Below are 19,496 nucleotides of genomic sequence, written 5' to 3'. Positions count from 1 at the left end.
GCTTCCCAATTCAAAACACTTATACAGCCTTCCCCAAGCTGGATTCTAACTAGATGCATTGAGCTCCATATCCCATCATCCTCAGTCAGCAGAACCATGGGAGTTGTAGTCCAACATGTCTGAAGGGCATCAGGTCAGGGATGGCTTCTCCAGTCAATATTCTGTCTTTATTGGTTGTAGTAAAAATAGAAGTAGGATCATTTTGAAAAATGTAGGACAATCTCTATAGGACACTAATAGTGTCACTACAGCACAGAGCACTGTTAACTGTAAAGGATGTTGGGTACTCTCTGTTTTGCAGGGGTATTACGGGGTGCATTCAGTGACTTTCAGCATAGGATCACTGGTTAACTCAGTGCAAATAGAACCAAAATTCTCTCTCTTTTTAAAAACCTTTGCCGTGACCTCATTGCACAGAGGTGTTCCACATTCTGACCAGTAGAGGGCAGTAGCACACATACAGAAGATTTAAAAAGTCATTCTTTTCCAAGATCACTGGTACAAAATAGAGGGAAGTATTAGTGAATGAAATAATATATCATATCGACAATTTCTGTTTCTGTTTTGTTTTTTTAAAGCAGTTGCAACTTTATATAAGATTAATTAATTAATTAATTAAAAAGTAAAAAATATTAGGAGAAAATGCATCAGAATTACTTGAGGTAAGCAACTGGTTTGCATCCAGTCTAGGACTAACACGGGTTTAATGTTATGTAATTCAGTTTGGTAGCCTCCTGTTTCTTGCACATTTTTGTGCCTCTGCTTTGGTGAACTGAATAGCCTAAAGTACTCAGATCAATGCAAATTTGACAGCTATCATATCTGTAATGTGTGGGTGTATCCATGTGTGTCTGTGTATGTCTCCACCACCATAAAAATGTAGAATCTGAAACTTGATGACCCTGGTGGGAGTGTAGTTTGGGGGTTTTCTAGGTTTTTAAAAAAATAGATAAATTATTTTTGAGCTAATTAAAATCCATCTGTATCCTGCAGTACCATCTTGAGCTGCCAGGTGCCAGACCTTTCCTAACTATTATAAGCAAAAGTAGAGGTAGACCTTAGAAATTTGTTGCTAAAAGAGCACCAGGTGGGAGTAAAACCAGTGATAAGGGAAAGTGGGTGAGATGAGTAGAAGAGAAAGCAAAGAAGAAGAGCATTAGGTTGGGATCAGGAACTAGAGAATTTTAAATTACATTATTTCTGTTGTTGATTTTGAGTGAAAGCTATAATTTCTTTCTCTTGCTTGTATGAAACAAACTTGCAAAAAAAATGCTCTTAGGACAACTTTTAAAATTTAAAAATAGCAAAAAATTACTACAGAACCATAGAATCTCATTTTGGAAAGTTGGCTCTCATCCACACAAAAAATAGTGTTTGAATTAGTGTTTGAATTAGGCCATTGGCTTTTTTAGCTGATTCTCTGAGGCAGATTTCTTCAGCCTGGCAATCTCCTGATGGGTTGGGCTTCACCTTCGTACATTCCCAACCTATATAGTCACTGACTATTCTGGCTGAGAATTATAAGAGTTGTAGTCCAGTGCATCTGGAGGGCACAGGTTGGGGAAGGTTGTCCTACACTGACAGCCAAAGCTTTTTCTTTCTACTAATGGACACTCTATATGACCTGAGCTAAAATTCTTGGCTGTATCACTAAGTGGGAGAGGGTGAAGAAATCATAAGAATAAAAATTAAAAACAATATATTAAGATGTAGAGGCCTTTTCAGAAAAAGAGGACAAGTATTAAAGCCTTGTTTAGAATGTGTTTTGATTTGACTCTGAGGACTTCAGTTGAACAGCTTGGTTTTTAACTGGTTTTCTTGCAAGTCATTCTTGATTATTCAAATGGCATTTGCCTTTAAGTAAATATACCAAGAATTATTACCTCAGGCCAGAAGTCCATTTAGAATAAATAAAGTGCTTCATTTTCCCTCAAATGATAAATTTAGATGTGTTACAAAGGTCCGTCTGGAGGAACTCTCCCATCTTCATTTCTCATTTTCTTTCTCTTTTTCTTCAAATGGTGAACCTCTTCTCTTCCAGCTGCAAGGAATACAAAAATCTGAATTCATTTTTTGCTTTAATCATGGGACTAAGCAATGTCGCAGTAAGCCGCCTCACAATGACATGGGAGGTAAGTGCGAGGAGAAGGCATTTGGCTTTGATTCTTTCCTTTGACTTTGCTGCTGTTTCTTTGGAGCAGCACAGGAAACTGAGAAGCCTTGGCAAGAATCCAAAGAGTTGCTTAAAAACTCAGGCAAAGGGTGTTTGCTTTAAGCCAGTGGAATATTTTACTTTCCCCAGTCATGTCACAGACTGCTTTTGAAACTCCTCTTAGTTGCAAAAGGAGTTAACCAACCATGAGGCATGGAGAAGGACAGGACAAATCTAGCTCTCGTATTCAAGATGCTACAGATAGCATAATCATATAGATGTCTGAATCAGAAGCTGAATTATATGGGAATTACTCCCAGGCAAGTAAGTATAGGATTGTAGCTTTACAGTGTACGTGCAATACACAGTTATAGAATCATAGCTCCATCCAAGAGAATCCTGAGAGCTCTAATGATGTAATTGAGGGGAATGTGCACTAGGAGCTCTCTAGAAGAACATGCCAAGTACCCCTGCAAACCCCAGCACTCCATAGGTAGCTAAAGCCATGGCAGCTAAACTGGAAGCAAACTACCATAGCTATGTAGTACAGTACAAGTTTACTTGTTGCAACCACTAGCTGAAATGTTCCAATAACAATAGCAAAAGGTCAAGAAGGGAACTTTACTCCTAGAGCTCCCAAAGACTAGCTTGTCAAACATCCTGCAGGAAAATATAGGGACAAATGGGGGGGAAATGGAAACAGGCCTCCCACCCCCTAACCCAGTGGAGCTTTGGGAAATCCACATTGGAATGTGGGTTTCTCTGCTGCTGCATGGCCTCTGTGAACTGTGAGCAAAGCTATCTAGATTTCCCAGGGTATTTCAAGATTTGGAACCAAATCTCTTCCAAGCTTCATGGCTCTCTATTTATAAGCTGGTTGCTAGGAGACTTACTGTATTTTCCCCTGCTGTATTGTTGTAAATGTGTGGCAAAAGAACAAGTATCTGTTTCCATCTCAGGGCTTGGTTAAAGAAACTGAAGTAGAAACTCAGTCTATTCCCCAATGAGGAATATTCCTCAGCACACACACACACACACTTGCATACATGTGAATGAGGACTGATGGGTCAGGAATCTTGTGTGTGGAGCTCTGTGCTGCAGTGGACAGTAGGAAGCAATATTTACCCTGTATTTTCAAGAAATAATCTAATCTTGATTTGGGCCTTTACATGTGTTTTGTTTTTACTGACAGAAACTTCCAAGCAAGTTCAAGAAGATCTATGCAGAGTTTGAAAGCTTAATGGTAAATGACAGACAGTCTTAATTCTGTACCTCATGTGGCCTGGATTCCCTCCTGCTCTGAGGATCTGATTGGAGAATCCCTCTATTTTCAATGTTTTATGTGTCCTTGTGTGACTTTAAAGAGTTTATGATCCCATTATAGTGCTGGTAAAACAGGCATGTATAATTTATAAATTATAGTCTCAGGGAACCTGTTCTGAGAAAATGTGTGCCCTGCTTGAGGACAATCTGGGAAATGTAGATTTTTAAAAAATCTTTCCTGTATATCTATAGCTAGATTATATATTCCAACTTCAAATTTTATCATTATTACCGTGTAGAAAGAACTGTCTGATACTGTACATCTACAGTCTACTATCAGTTTATATTTTAATTTGTTATTGTTATATTGATATGTTGCTTGTGTGATTTTGTTTTTATACTTGGTCAATGACCGAATAAATTTTATTACAATGTCAACTTCAAATTTTATCATGCATTCTTCTTACAAAATGATGATTTTACAGCTTGATGGAGATGACAGACCAAATGCATAAAAGAGAAAAAATAGAATTCTATTCTGATGAGTGTTTATCATTTGATAATAAAGACTTTGTACACACAATAAAGAGAGGGTACATCACGTATGTGGAATAGCCAACTAATGAAATGGATCATAGCTCTTCTCACTTTGAAGGAAGCATTTTCTGACAATTAGATTTTGAGATTATTGCATTTTTAAAGAAAAGGCTGTAATTTATATATTTTTTAAAAGTTATATGGTAAAGGTCTGACTATTTCTTGTTTTCTTAGGACCCCTCAAGAAACCATAGGCCCTACAGACTCACTGTAGCTAAACTGGAGCCTCCTATTATTCCCTTTATGCCTCTTCTCATAAAAGGTAACCAAGTGATGAGTGAGAAAAATGTAAAATGAATGAAAATTAAAATGAGAGCTGTCAAATGAGATGTTTGATCCCTTTTCCTTCACCTGACAACAGAAGCATAACAAAAAAAGTGCCAGTCTAACCTCCCTAGGAAGGGAGTGCTAGTGTCTGTCAGAAGGCCCTCTTCCATATTCCCATAAGATGTAGCTGTGAGGGTGGTGGGACAGAAAAAATGGCCTTCCCAACCAATCTCAAATCAGAGGAAGGTGCATAAAAGCAGATGAGTGAATTCTTTGACTGAACAATAAAGTAACTGAAGGGAGGTGGATTATTCATGTTCTAGATGTTTAGATATTAGTTTATGTCAAATTCTATTATTGCTCATTAGTTCTTTCTTTCCATTGCAGACATGACATTTACCCATGAAGGGAACAAGACGTTTATTGACAGTCTAGTGAACTTTGAAAAAATGGTAAGCAGAGTTGGTACATGGCATGTTTCAAAAGCATGTATTCTTGTGTTTTAGCAAATTCTCCAATCTGCTTCCCTCCAGATGTGCTGGACCACAAGCAATGTCTCTGTGGTGGGTATTGTCATCCAGTACATCTAGAGGGCAGCAGACCAGGGAAGGCTATTCTGTAAGGATGAAAATGAACACTGGATGTCATCACCATTCTCCTGGAATCAGTGCCAAACATATTATGCCTTTGATTTGGGGATATGGCTTTCTCCTATTTGCATACCACAGGGGCTCAGTAGCAGCCAGGCATCCAGGCAGAAAGCTTTCAGATTGGAAATTATGGCAGAGTTACAGCAACAGTTTCTGATCCCAAGGAGACTCTCACTCTTTGTTGTAAGTGAGCCAGTAATTTAACTCCACAGATCCAGAATAATGTGTCTTAGACACTTACTTTTCTCTTGCAGGTTAGTTTAGTTCATCAACAAATGAAGCAATGGCATGTTCTCCTCTTTAATGAATATTTATCTCTTATTTTTTCTCATAAGCCAGTTTTCTTGGAAGACACCTTTCACTTCCAACAGTTAGGCAATTATTGATCTTCCTAGAATATCTTGCTATCTTAGAAAAGTGATTTTCCACGATACCTCTCAAAGGATCACAAAGAAATTTTTATCTGTTATTCTATTTAAAAAACGGTTAATTCTTGCTCAGCCCACTTGTTCTTTAAATAAGCCTCTAGAGGGCAAACTCCCACGTACCAAGTCACTAGATGGTAATGAGATGTTGGCAGCATTTGGAGCTGCTTTTAACACCAGTATAGAACATACTCAGATTTTGCAAATCAGTTTGGCAGAGAATGCCAAGCAGCCAGTGTAGATTCTGGAAGAGTGTTAAGAATGTATGCACTTGACCTCCAATTTAGAAGTCTTTTTCCCAGAAGTTTTAACACCAAAGCCGTGACAGGTATTACATATGTAAGATTAGAGTCTGGAAACCTGTTGTAGCTTTACACCTGTGTAAATACTGTTATACAAGCAGCTGTACTTTTTTCAGGCTGTGCACAGGTAGAGTCCTATTCAGGATGGTTCAAGCCCTATGATGCTGAGGTGATCCATTGCACAAGCCTAAGAGTGTTGCTTAGCGGTTTTGTTGAGTGGAAGAATTAGGGGTGTATGGGAAGTTGGCTCTGCTGTTGCACTACAGGCTTGATATGTGGCTGTGCCACCTATGGGGCAATGGTTAGGGCAATCATGTTGTCCAGTACTGCAGTATTGCTACACTGATGGTATTTTATGCTACACAGTGAGTAAACAGTTTCCATGGTGGATGCAAATAGGCAGGTGTGTCAGTACTGATGCTTCTTGTAAGATGGAATTATCCTCCATACTGACTATAAATAAATAAAGAGAAAGCTTCCCTAAACATGGAATGCTATAGGATGGAAAGAGAAGAATTTTAGCCTAGCTTCTTTTGTAACATAGAATCACAGAATCATAGAATCTTTGGCTCAGTACAGACTGCCCCAAAAGTCCTGAATTTAGGGATGAACTGTACTTACAGTTCTATATTTCCTATCTGGAATGATAGTCAAGGCATTCGTTAGCAGCAGAACAAGTGAGTAGATAATGAAGAAGAATTAGAGATGCACAACTGAGAAGTATATGTATATTGCTTGGCCAGTCATTGAAGTCAGACTACTTTGAGTGCTATTGTGTATATGTTATCATATGGTTTTGATTGCATTTTTTTTAAAACCAGAGCTTGGAAAAGTTACTTTTGGGAACTGCAACTCTTAGAATCCCCCAGACAGGATGGGAACTACAGCTCTTAGAATCCCCCACACTGACTAGGAGACTGTGGGAGTTGTGGACAAAATAAAATTATTATTCTAGCTATTCTATAATAGCTGTTTATTGTGTTATGTGGTCTTAAATCAGGAATGGAAAATCATCAACCACCTTGAGACCTTAGAACTGATTTCCCATGCTTGACCTTACCCTCCCACCATCATATTCCTCCACTGTTTATTTCACACTGATTCTTAACATACATGAGTAAAATACTCATTTCCAGCTGTCACTTAACAGTGAGGAAGGAACAATCTGTTATTAGCATATCCCTGGGAATGAGGGGCAGTGAAGACTCTTCATTGTCTCCTAGCAAGGAACGTAGTTCAATGGAATGTGTCCCCATGTGTGCATTGTATGCATATGGTCCACATCTCCCAGCAAGCCATATTCTAGGCCTAAAAGTCTTGTGTCCTAAAAGTCTTTTGGCACCCATTTTCACTTCGGTTGTATGCCCTGTAGTATTAAAGGCAGTTTATGACTCTTGGATTAATAAATAAATAATAACTAGAATACTCTTTTGACAAAATTAGGCCAGAGAGAGGTTGTCATTGTTTGTTATTGCTATTTGACATCAAGTCAACTTCCAAGTTGTAAGTTGTAAGTCAACTTACAGCAGCCATATGAATGAAAGACCTCCAGATACCCCAGGCATCAACAGCCCTGCTCAGGTCTTGCAAACACAGGACCTGGCTTCCTTGACTGAGTCTATCCACCTGTAAGGAGGTCTTTCTCTTTTGCTACTGCCTTCTACTTTTACAGAGCATTGTCATCTTTTTCAGTAAGTCGTGTCATCTCATGATGCATCCAGAGTGCAATAGCTCTGATTTGGTCATTTCGATGATGATGATGATGATGATGATGATGATGATGATTTCTATCCCATCTTTTTCCCAGTTCAGGATTCAAAGTGGCTTACAGCAAGTTAAAAACACATTGTTAAGAATTAACAAGATCCAAAAGTTAAAATGATTAAACAATCAAAAAATTAAAGACATTAAAAAGCATATCATTAGAAACACACACACACCATCACCACCACAATTAGCAGATCCAGCGTATTGTTAAGGTGAAACTGGCCTTACTCATAAAATGCCTGTTGAAACAGAAATGTCTTGTTCACACAAAAAAACTTTGTGGGTGTGCCAGTCTTCTCTGGAAAGGTAGCGCCAGAGCCTGGGAGCAGCCTCTGAGAAGGAACCTGTGGGGGTGGTTGGGCAGAGAGAGAAGGGCCTCCAGCAGATCTCAGAGAATGGAGGAACATGGTTGTTCAGATCACTGGGACCTGAACCATATAGGGCTTTATAGGTCAAACATAGCATTTTCTCTACTAGGAAGAGTTCAAGTTTGATTTGCTCTCAGACACATTTATTTATCCTTTTGGCAGTCCATAGTTATCTGCATAACTCCCTTCTCATTTCAAATGAATTAATTTTCTTCTGTCAGGTTTATTCATTGACAGCCATACATAGAAATTGAAAATGCTGTGACATGGATGATTGTGACTTTGGAATTCAGCTATGTATCTTTACACTTGAGAATCTTATCTGATTATCTGAAAATATTTAATTATTTTCATGTTTTCATCTCCTACTTTAAATCTCCTACTTTAAATTATTTAAATAATTTATTTTTGTTTTCTGTTCAGCTGTAATCCATCTTGGTAAATATAAATAGATTAGTGAGATGCAGGAAAACAGATAAAAGCAATGCTCCTCGAATCACTATATGGAGAGAAGAGCTGCACTGCAACTGGCAACTTCTCTCTCTCTCTCTCTCTCTCTCTCTCTCTCTCTCTCTCTCTCTTGCTCGCTCTCCCCCCCCCCCTCCTTTACTTTTTCTCTCTGGTGCTTTTTGGAGTATTTCTGGTATCTCTCCCATTGGTACTTGCAGAAAGCAGCTACAAAGCCCTTCCAAGGCACTTCTGCAACATAAGCTTTCCCATCCATGGCAGTACAAAATAGTACCATCAACCACGGGTTCCTCTTTTTACTGAGACTCTTCACCCTTGAGGTGTGAAATGAGGATTAGCAAATGTGTGCATATTGGTTTTCAGGTTTTATGGATGTGAACAAAAGGAATTCACACAGTGATCCTTATGAGAGGGGGTGAAGAGGGGGCAAACATTCTTTCATGGGTTTTTTTGGAACATAAAGATTATGCAGAAAGTATGTGACTTAAAACCCTTAGTAGTTTTTTTGTATAGTGTGTATGAATATTCATATTAATATTGAAGCCTGGTCTAGGAATGGATTAGCAGATAAAGTGCTGGCCGCCTGCCGCACTATTCTAGGTTGCAGACAACCTGAACTGGAACAACAGCGTGCGGATGAGAAGGAAGCCAGAGGTGCAGGTCGGGTAGGCTGGGCAGGAGGAGTATATCCATTGTGTTAGGAGGGTTGGCTCTATTTTTGTGAGATCCAGATTTAGCATTATGTGGCTTTCCAGTAATAGACTTCCAAAGCACACAGGGTGAACTTAAGTTCAGTGGAGGTGGGGGTGGGGGGATGCAGAGCCACACAGACAAACAGTTTGGCTGTCCTCATTGATTTGCTCACTCCTCTCTCTTCATCTCCCTCTTTGTTGCACCCTTTTCTGTTCTTTATTCTTTTCAAAAATAATAATAGAAAACCAGCATCTTTTACCATGTGAAACAATGTCAAAGTCAGCTTCAATGCCACACGTGCATCATTTAAGAGTAAGCCTCATAAGGGAAAATATGGGGTAGGCCTGTTTATGTTGATCATGCCCTAATTATGCTTCAGGTACATGAACTGGACTCTTGGCATGGCTGTGTTTGCCTAAATCATTTTTCTGAGAGGAATCACTGGGAATGCCTTTCACAGGGGGTTAATCACACCTAAAGTAGGGTTACTGAAAGAGGATTATAGTGGTTTGGGTGTTATGACTCTGAAGAGTTTAAATTCTTGCTTGGGCACAGAAACCACTGGGTGACCGTGGGCAGGTTACACACTCTCAGCCTCCAAGGAAAGAGAGGCAAACTCAGGGAAAAGAAAGGCAAATCCATCCCTGGACCAAGCTTCAATATTACTATGAATATTCTTCTGGGCAAATCTTGCCAAGAAAATCCCATGATAGGTCCACCTTGGGGTTGCCATAAATCAGAAACAACAAAGGCACACAAGAACAACAACATTTGGTTATGACTAACTTAAGTCTTATTGCTTTCTCTGTCTCTTTCTAAAGTATGACTAAGTAAGGATCCAAACCAAATATTTTCTGTAATTGCCATGGGAGTGTTTATATGAACTTCTCTCCCCAATTATTTGAATTCAACATGGTTTCAAAAACACTGTTCAGCCTTGAAGAGTGTGTTGAAAATGGGGTGTGGTTATTTGCCTTCACATAAAGGGGATTAAACAAATTTCTGGAGGATATGTCTATCAACAGGAAGTATGTTTCTGAATGAAGAGAGCCAATGAAGAATGCCAGACTAGGATTCTCACAGACTAGGGTATAATCCCCATTTAGCCATAGAAACCCACTAGGTGACCTTGCGCAAGTCACACTTTCTCAACCTCAGAGGAAGACAATGGCAAATCTCTCCAGAAGAAATCTTGCCAAATAAGTTTTAGTAGGAGAGAATCACTGTTAAGCCAGAGTTGACTTGAAGGCATATCACCAAAAACAAAAAACAAAAAAAACAAAAAAAAAAAAAAAAAAGGGGGGGGGGAGATTCCATGTGTGTGGGGAGGGGAATTATGGTGACATGTCAAGAGGATGGTTTTCTTTGTGTCCTATGTTCTGCCCTGTTCCCTCAAAGGGTGGTGTAACTTAATGCCCTGGAGCAATCCTTGTTGAATTCAAAGGGGTACAATTCAAAGATATAGCCGTGTTAGTCTGTAGAATCAGCATGTAGCATTTTTGAGACTCACTGAAAGAAAGAAGTTGGCAGCATGAGTTCTCCTAGACTTCAGCCTGAGGAAGTAGACTGAAGTATACGAAAGCTCATGCTGACAATTTATTTCTTTCAGTGGGTCTCAAAGGTGCTACAAGATTGCTTCACAGGCCCTCTCTACCGAGAGGTTGCTTTGTGTAGAGACACCACTTTCATTTGGGCCTCTTGAAAGAGGACAGGGTGGCGGAAAGGAAAGGGGTATGAGAATGGGAGGTTGTCTTACTACTACCTGGCTGGCAATCTCATGGGGTGGAGGCATGAATGATCTATCAGTGCTTGGCTGTGGCCAGAGATAAGCCAGGAATGAGGGAGCCACCATTGACACCGACACCAGCAAGCCAAATTAGTCCCTTCTTGCACTAGTAGCATTGCCCAGTGGCAAGGCTTTTTGGGCCTGACTTGATTTGAGACAAACAAGGGAAGCCTTTTGCTGCCACATCCCACCCCCAAGCTCACAAAAGCAGCTCTCTGGCCACAGTAATGGACTACTAGAAAGGGTTTTTTTTATGTTTCCTCCAACATATTTCACCACCGATGCTGAAAAAGCTTCTAAGTGCTATTTTAGATTTGGCAAAATGACAAAGCCATGTATGTGTATGTGTGTCTAATGTCCAAAACACACCACAGAAATAATCCAGTTTGAGACCACTTTGACTGTCCTGGCTCAATGCTAAGGAATTCTGGGAACCTTAGTTTTGTGAGATATTTAGCCTTCTCCGTCACAAAGCTCTGGTGCCACAGTAAACTAAAATTCCCAAGATTCCATAGCACTGAGCCAGGGCAGTTAAAGAGGTCTCAAACTGGATTATTTCTGCAGTGTGTTTTGGACTAGAGAGAGAAAGACTGTACCAGGTGGGCTGTTGCATTTTTACATATGTCCCATATTAACAGAGGAGTATACCTGGAAAATCAGTAAACAGATCAGGGAGCAGTCCAACCTAAAACCCTGCTTGCTTATGCATGGTGATTTTTTTAATTCTGATCCACTGTTGATTATTATAATTTATACAGATCTTTTTTTCTCCTTGTAGCGCATGATTTCAAACACTGTTAGAACAGTGAAATTCTGCCGGAGCCAGCCTTTCAGTACGTATTGCAATATGTTCATTCATCATGACTATTATTTTCCATCTGTATCTAACATCATGGGTTATAGCCTAGGAGCACAATCTAAAATTATAAACTAGAGGCACAATCTAATCCCACTGAAATCAGCTTTTGCTGTATCGTGGCATCTTGCTACTGAAACGAAGGTATGGCTTTGAGAATCCTCTTAATCAAATTGTCAGTATTTATTTACAACATAGTTTACTGTAGGCTGATGAAGGAATACATGTAGTTTCTTTATATCAGTGAAAATAATAAAATAAAGCTCAATAAAGCATCAGGTTGTGTTATGGGGGAAGAATCAATGAAGACTGTGGCATGGTTAATTTAAATGTGACAAAAATAGCTATGCATATGTTCATTCTTTTAGAAGCAAAGAGGGAATTGGATATTCTGCTCAGGTTTTGAGTTTGACTAAGCGTACCAATGGTGCATCATTTCTGTTTCATCAGATCCTGATGCATCTCTGGCGAACAAGAACCATCAGGATGTCCGGAGTTATGTACGACAATTAAGTGTGATTGACAACCAGAGGACTTTATCACAGATGTCACACCGACTAGAACCACGGCGTGCTTAAGCAGTTCCAAGTGATTACACCTCCCTTTTTGTCTCCCGTACAAGGTCATTTGTTAAGAAGGCCACCTCTTCCCGCTAATGCACTGCCACTACAAATATAAGTAACAACAGATTGTGACATCTTTGATAATTAACGCACAATCTACCTGCTGTCCCTAAGAAACAACAGAGGAGTTTGGCTGTTGAAGAGGTCATACGTTGTAGCTGGGAGGTTACTGGTGTATACTTAGTTAATTCTAAAAAAAAAAAAAGTGTTGTACAGACTAGAAATCTTTATTTAAAGAGAGGGTGAGAAAGAGAAAATGCTCTGAAACCTGGTATAAGAAGAGAACCTAAAACTTCTCCCATTTCTGTGGAATATATCAGTGGGTTCTCTTATCTAATGAGATAAATTGCAGTATTTTAAATTTATTATTGACATGCAGATTTTGCCATTGATTTTGCATGTTTAGCTCAGATGAGCTTCAGTAGCAAAATAAAATAACTAATGGCATAAAATAGGTACAGTTACTTACTACCATGGTTTTGGCATTCAGAGAATAGTTAAAGCCTTTCTCTGCAAAAGAAGTCTATTTTTGAAAAGTCGCATCTTAACCACATTTGCCTTACAGCAGTAGAGCATTGTGGACCCATTAGTAACCCTGAGACTGACTGGGTCTCTAAGATCTAGGTACATTATGTGTTTACATTTCACTTCTTTTGTGTGTGTGTTTAACTGCCAATCTGGATTTTGAAGACCGCAAAGACAAAGGGCAATGAAGGTTTTTTGGAGGTGGGAACAGCATTAAAAGCAGCAAACCCCCACAACCACCACAAGTTCTTTTTTTGAAAAAAGAGCACAATATGCACAATTTATTTCAAGGTAATATTTTCCTGGATGCTGAAACCTTCAACATCAGCTATACTTTGGGCTGATCAGGTCATATTTCTGGACCTTAAACTTTACAAAAATCTTCTAATTTTCAGGAATAATTTTGCACTTTTAAATGGGCAGTATACATAAATGTTAATTCATTGTGACAGTTTATTTCTTTGTGTTAGTCACTGTGCCATAATTATTATTTTTATCTATTTTATTTAGCATGTAATGGAAATACAATTTTGATCTTTGTACTTGGTCTACGTTTCATGCCTACAAGGAGTGTGTTATGTGTTTCATGTAAATAAAATGCAGTCTTCATTAAAAGTAACTGCCAACTAAAATATGTTTGCTGTCTTTTTTTAAAAAAAAAATACTACAACATCTGCTATTTGCACCTTGATCTATTGCTATAGTTACTATCTTTTGCCAGTGTAGACTGTAGACTTTGCTACTGAATGTTCAAGTACTTTCCTCTTTTCCATTAATGAATGCAGCTGGAATTCACAATTGCAATTATAAACCTAGAGTTACACATCCTTAACTAATTTGTATTCCTGATCCCTACACATTCACTAGGGGGAGGGTTGGGCCAGAAAACACTGGGATCAAGCAGATTGGCAGCTTGGAGCAACCTCTGGCCACTCCAGCCCCGGTCGCTCCCTGTTCGGTGTGGGACTGCGGCACTCAGACACCATGGTCCCAAAACGGGCCACAGCTGCAGTTCTGCATGGGCCACTGGCAAGCAGCACTTTTTTTGTGCTCCTTTTGTGGGTGGTGCTGGGCTCTTAGGCAGCCATGGCGCACCTTTGGCCTGATCCAGGAGCATGTGTCATCTGTACAACACATCCCCAGATCATCCCAAAGCTGGCAATTTGGGCCCATGTGTTTTGGGACACTAGTTAAGGATACTTATACTTAATTAAGCAACTAATCTAGAATCTTAGCCTGCATTAATACAAATAGGCTGGGATGTCATAACCATATTTCAGGCCTAGCACCAGCACCTCTCATCTTAGGGCAGCTACCAAGCCCCCTGTGTACCCTCTGAGCTCATCAGCACAGATGGCTACCCTTGACTTTCGACATCAGACTCCTTTGTCATTTTTACAGTGCCCTTAAGTTATATTATGTTACTCTCTCTGGCTTTGCTTCGCGAATGAAGATTCAGGAAGGTCTCATCCTGCGCTTTGTACAAGCGCGTTGGTGACTAAAAAGGCCAATCGAGGACAAACAGGTCCGGTTGCAGAAAGCACAGCGGAAAGTCTCTTTGGGTGATGTTTCCGCGTTTCTTTCTGCATTGTCGTTTCTCTTCGAGACTCGTTCGGCGGGAGCTTTCCAAAAAAGCTGCACCATCGTGGATAGTGCGTCTCCATGCCTCCCGATGCGAGGCCAGGGCAGACCATTGTTGGTGATCAATTTGGCCAAGCCTGAGATGTTGTTTCAGGGAGTCCTTGTATCTCTTCTTTGGGGCACCCCTCTTAAATGGAAGCACCTCATTCATATACAGTGCTGCTTCACTAGAAGTAAGCCTTATGTGTGATGTGTGAGGGGCCCACCAACACCCCTTTGCCCAGCTCCATTCCATAAAACTGGACTCTAACTTGTCACTGCTCAGTTTTAGATGCATGTTTTCTATACAGAGAGCTCCATCTCCATTCTCTTAGATCACCAGTAGGACTGGGAAAGATTGTAGACTTGCTGCTATTAATGAAGAGCCTTGGTGATGCAGTGGTTAAATGCCTGTACTGCAGCCATTCATAAGGCTGCGAGTTCAATACCAGTGAAAGGCCTCAAGCTCGACTCAGGCTTGCATCCTTCCAAGGTCACTAAAATGAGTACCCAGATTGTTGGGGGCAATTAGCTTACACTTTGTAAACTGCTTAGGGAGTGCTTAAGTGCCCTGATAAGCGGTATAGAAATATACTTGTTATTGCTACTTCTGTGGCCAATGGCAAGGTCCTGGAGATGGGATTTGAGACGCCAGGTGGCTGTTTACAACATGTCTCAATTTGCTGCCCAGCGTGACTGCTACCACAGTGAGTCACTCTCTCAGGGCTCAGAAGGAGGCACCCAATCATGTAATTGTTATTGGGTGCCTCATTCTGACCTCAGAGTGAGTGATTTACCACCATAACAGCACAATGGGAAACGTGTGAACAGCCGCCCCACGTTGCAGTGGGAGTGCCAGGTAACTGGGGGACATTGGGGCAACTCCAGGGCCAGAATACTCTGGTTTACTCCTGGAGTATTCTGGCCCATGCAGACATTGCCTAGGACTGTTTTTGACTTTGACTCCCACAATCTTTGGCTATTGGCTGTAATGTGTTGGGCTTCTGGGAGTTGAAGTCCAAAACAGTTGGAGGTCCATAGGATGAGAATGACTGCTTTATGGGAAGTGTTTTTGCAATGGTAGCTCCAGGTTATCATTTACTGAGAAAGTGGGGATGAGGAGAAATTCATTCAGTTTATATTTTGAGGTGAGTTTACCTAATTTCACAGGTTTGAACCAATACCCAGGACTTTGTTAACACTTTGAAATTCAAAAGAAGGAGGAGGAGGAGGAGAAACCAAACCTAAGACAGCTCAGATTTTCACACTTTCAGACATATCAATTTAAGACTGGAATTATGTCAAAAAGAGAGAAGCTGAAATTGACAGATTGACATAAGAGAAAGTGACTGGGTTAACAAAGATTGCTATCTGACATTATTAGTGATAATCTCCAAGGATGTCTGTGTTCCCTCTGTAATGGTATTAATTGTAGTAGCATGAATAATCTAGGAACACAGCTGGTGTGCAGGAATTTATAAACGATCTAACTAATGCTGCTTTTGAAACAACAGTATTCTCCTCTCTGCTACTCAAGCCACCCCCCATGGTCTCAAAGGAGCTAGATGTTGATGATACAATAAACAGCTCAAATTAACACTTGTAACAACTGATATCCTCCTCATTAGATTTTATGTCAACATCCCCTGTCAAACATCAGGACAATTTACATCTGTTAAAGCAAATTTTAAATACATTTGCGAGAGAATGAGACCAAGATCTTTTCTACATTCTTTTTTGCCATTGAGAGTGAAAGAATGTGAAAGTATATCAATGAAGCAGGAATGAGACTGTGAAGAACAAGGCCAGACCCCTGTCGGGGATCTTGTGTCTTTGTAAGTGGATTTACATCTGCAGGAATCAGAACTGGGTGAGAGCCATCATAATGTTGTGGTTTGAGCATTGGACTATGACTCTGGAGACCAGGGTTCACATTCTGGCTCAGGTATGTAAACCCACTGGTTGACGATGAGCAAGCCACACTCTCTCAGCCTCAGAGGATGGCAATGGCAAACCCCCTCAGGCGAAACTTGTCAAGAAAACCCCATGATAGGGACACCATGCACTGGAAACAACTTGAAGGCACACATTGAGTTCTGTAACATCAGTATCCACTAGAAGGTTACTGCTACATTACTACATAGCAATGAGACCAATATACAACAGGACAAACACACAACTGGATGTGTTTTGGGGCAGTCCTGACATGCATCACTCACTTGCTAGTGTGCTGTTATGCATCTTCATAATTCAGTAAAGGGATTTCTTAGTTTCTATGCTACATAGCTAGGTTTATATACAGTTACATAACAGGTTATCTAGGATTCCAATGGATGTCCCTTATGACTATATCAAATGCTGGAGTATTACTTTTGCTGAAATTGTTTTTGGCCATATTGTGGCAGAACAATATTAAGCTTTCCACCATACAGTGAACTGTACTACTCTGATCATCTTGGTACCTCATTTTGTCTGCTCCTTCCCCAGCTCTAAGTTCAGAGAACAGGAATCAGATACACATTGGAAAATTATCCACTGCACCCAGTGATATGAGTTTTCTGGAAGTTTTTGAACAAGATTTTTTTCCTGCTGCTCTGATTTGATGGGGGTGAGATTTAACAAGTATCCATATAATTTTACATGTATAGAAGATATGAATATTTTCCCTCCAAAGCCCAAAGTAGCTGAAAGGAGCCCTGGTGGCGCAGTGGTTAAATGCCTGTACTGCAGCCATTCACTCGAAACCACAAGGTTGCGAGTTCAAGACCAGCAAAAGGGCCCAAGCTTGACTCAGGCTTGCATCCTTCCAAGGTCGCTAAAATGAGTACCCAGATTGTTGGGGGCAAATTAGCTTACTTGCTAATTAGCTTACTTGCTGTTCACCGCTATGATCTTTGGAATAGCGGTATATAAATAAAACAAATTATTAATTAATTATTATTATTAATTAGATTGTGGGGAAACCAATAAAATGGGCCTACAGGGCAATCCTGCCTGCATTGTGGTGGAGTTTTAGATTTCTAAAGGCTGTTTTTGTGACCTTTGGCTCTTCCTGATCCCCCAGATTGGCCAAAAGGTTAATTGTTTTACCTGGAAACCTGAGGAGAGGCACTTCCACTTTTAAATATGTCTAGAAGTACTGATGGCCACTTTCCTTTTTGTTTGTTTATAGGTTTTCTTTTGTTTTCATTAGTTGCATTTTCTTGGCAGTCTTACATTTCCCAGGGAGTCCCAGGAACAGAAAATGGACCATCGGGTATACTTCAGTTGCTTTATCTGTTCTCAGTCATGCTGACATTGGAGTTCCAGTATCAGTATCAGGGAGGCAAGTGGTGTGAAGAGGCAGAGGATGAGATGGAAGAGCCAAGACTGGAGCTCTCTCCGCAGCTGCAGAGAAAGAGCCAGTGTTTCCTATTGCCTTTGGGATATCCTCCCAGGGAGGGACCATTGGATTGCTGCTTTGCTGTAGTTCAAGGGCTATATATAACCACATTCAGAATTGGAAGACTATTTTCAGTGGTAAATTTGTAAATATTTTAAGAGGAAGATACGAAGGCCCTGAAAGCTGTTAATATACTAATTTTAGCATGCCTGAATATGTATGCTTCTTAGGGGAAATAATCAGAAATAAACAAATTACATTTTTGGTCTGGTTGCTGGCACAGGAGGCTCTTTGCTGGAATGCAGAAGCATAATGACCTGTAATATAGCAAGGCTCAAAAATATAGAATGAGGCAACTGTAGCTCTTCAGATATTTTGATTTGCAGCTCTGATCGGAATAGTTAGTTTAGAACTGATGACTGACAGATGTTCAGAAAACATCTGTAGGTCTACAGCTGCCCACCCCTGTTCTAAAATAACATCTATAATCCATGCAGGAATGAAATGGTTATAAAATGTTGTATTCTGCTCCCACTCCAGACAGTCTGTCCAGAATAATACTATGAGGGTATGGTAACATTAACAAACTACTGAGGAGCCTAGGACAGTGAACAGTTTCCTGTTCCCCTGTACTACCTTAGATCATCCATGCATTAGAGTGCCCAACGCAGACAAAAACCAGGCCTAAAGGTGGCTTGAAGTTGATCTTAAAAGTCAGTCTTATCCAAGGGTACACCTGCACAGTAGAAATATTGCAGTTTGACACCACTTTTAAGTGTTGTAGCTCCATCCTATGGATTCCTGGGAATTATAGTTTTACATGTTTTTAGTCTTCTCTGCCAAATAATGCTGGTACCTCACAAAACTACAAATCCCAGAATTATGTAGGATGGAGCCATGGCAGTTAAAGTGGTGTCAAACTACATTATTTTTACAGTGCAGATGCAGTTGCCTTTGTGTGTGCACGTGTGCACACGCATTATAGTTTTTCCAGGAATGAGATAACAGCAAACTTGCTAACAGATAATTCAAATCTTCTTTGTGGAAGCCAGGTTTCTTTTGCAGTGGTCATATCACTGCTTCTTTTAAGGTGTTTAGGATCACTCTATTCAAGAAAAACATTTACCACATTCTTACACAGATCATTTCTGTTGTATTTCAAGAATCTATAAGAGCGTAGGTTGACCCACATTTCTGATAGGCCACAGTTGTCCAAGCAATTATATCAACAACTTCTGGACTCAATAACTGAAACATGGCTAAATAGGACCAGACAGATCTCTGTGCATCTCTACAGACCACTCTTCAGTCTTGTTGGGGTCTCAACAGGTATGAGCAATTTTGACCTCAAAATATAATACAAATGTGTTTGTTTTTAAGTTTCCTTCACATCCCCAGGTGGTCAGTTTGCAATAGGCTCCCAAACTCTATGCCAAATGGTCCACCAGATGGCACTACAATGGCAACAGGACAGAACAACTACCACAAGGTAGTATTAACAATGACTTGCCAGTCAGGCAGCTGACTCACTCTGTCAAATGGTAGGGCTGGTCCTGTCTGCCTTCTAGCCATCTAGGACATCATACAGGGAAAGAATGTACATCTCCTCTTAACTAGAGAGCATCACTATGTCTTCTCATGGAATCCATAGAGAACAAATCTGCATGCTGATTTAATGTTTGAATCTAGATAGACCTAAGGGGCACTTTTCTCCATTAGACAAGCATGGTACCATTCAGTAAGGGAAAAATA

At 40.2% G+C, this 19,496-nt stretch overlaps 1 protein-coding gene across 4 annotated transcripts in view; it reads left to right on the top strand.

Annotated features, from left to right (window-relative positions):
- Nucleotides 1-13,363, top strand: part of LOC149313753 (rap guanine nucleotide exchange factor 4) — a 196,436-nt gene extending 183,073 nt beyond the window's left edge. For all 4 annotated transcript variants that reach the window (XM_089519740.1, XM_089519741.1, XM_089519739.1 and 1 more), the window contains 6 exons: nt 2,042-2,132; nt 3,345-3,395; nt 4,187-4,274; nt 4,667-4,731; nt 11,517-11,571; nt 12,045-13,363. In XM_089519740.1, the coding sequence (XP_089375866.1) occupies nt 2,042-2,132; nt 3,345-3,395; nt 4,187-4,274; nt 4,667-4,731; nt 11,517-11,571; nt 12,045-12,172 (478 nt within the window). In that variant the 3' untranslated portion in view covers nt 12,173-13,363. The remainder of the gene's footprint in view (nt 1-2,041; nt 2,133-3,344; nt 3,396-4,186; nt 4,275-4,666; nt 4,732-11,516; nt 11,572-12,044) is intronic.
- Nucleotides 13,364-19,496: the final 6,133 nt, after the last annotated feature.

Source organism: Sceloporus occidentalis, unplaced genomic scaffold (assembly GCF_023333645.1).
Source record: "Sceloporus occidentalis isolate IW3139 unplaced genomic scaffold, rSceOcc1.0.p SCAF_4, whole genome shotgun sequence".
Taxonomy (NCBI): domain Eukaryota; kingdom Metazoa; phylum Chordata; class Lepidosauria; order Squamata; family Phrynosomatidae; genus Sceloporus; species Sceloporus occidentalis.
This window is presented reverse-complemented; position numbering and strand designations above follow the sequence as displayed.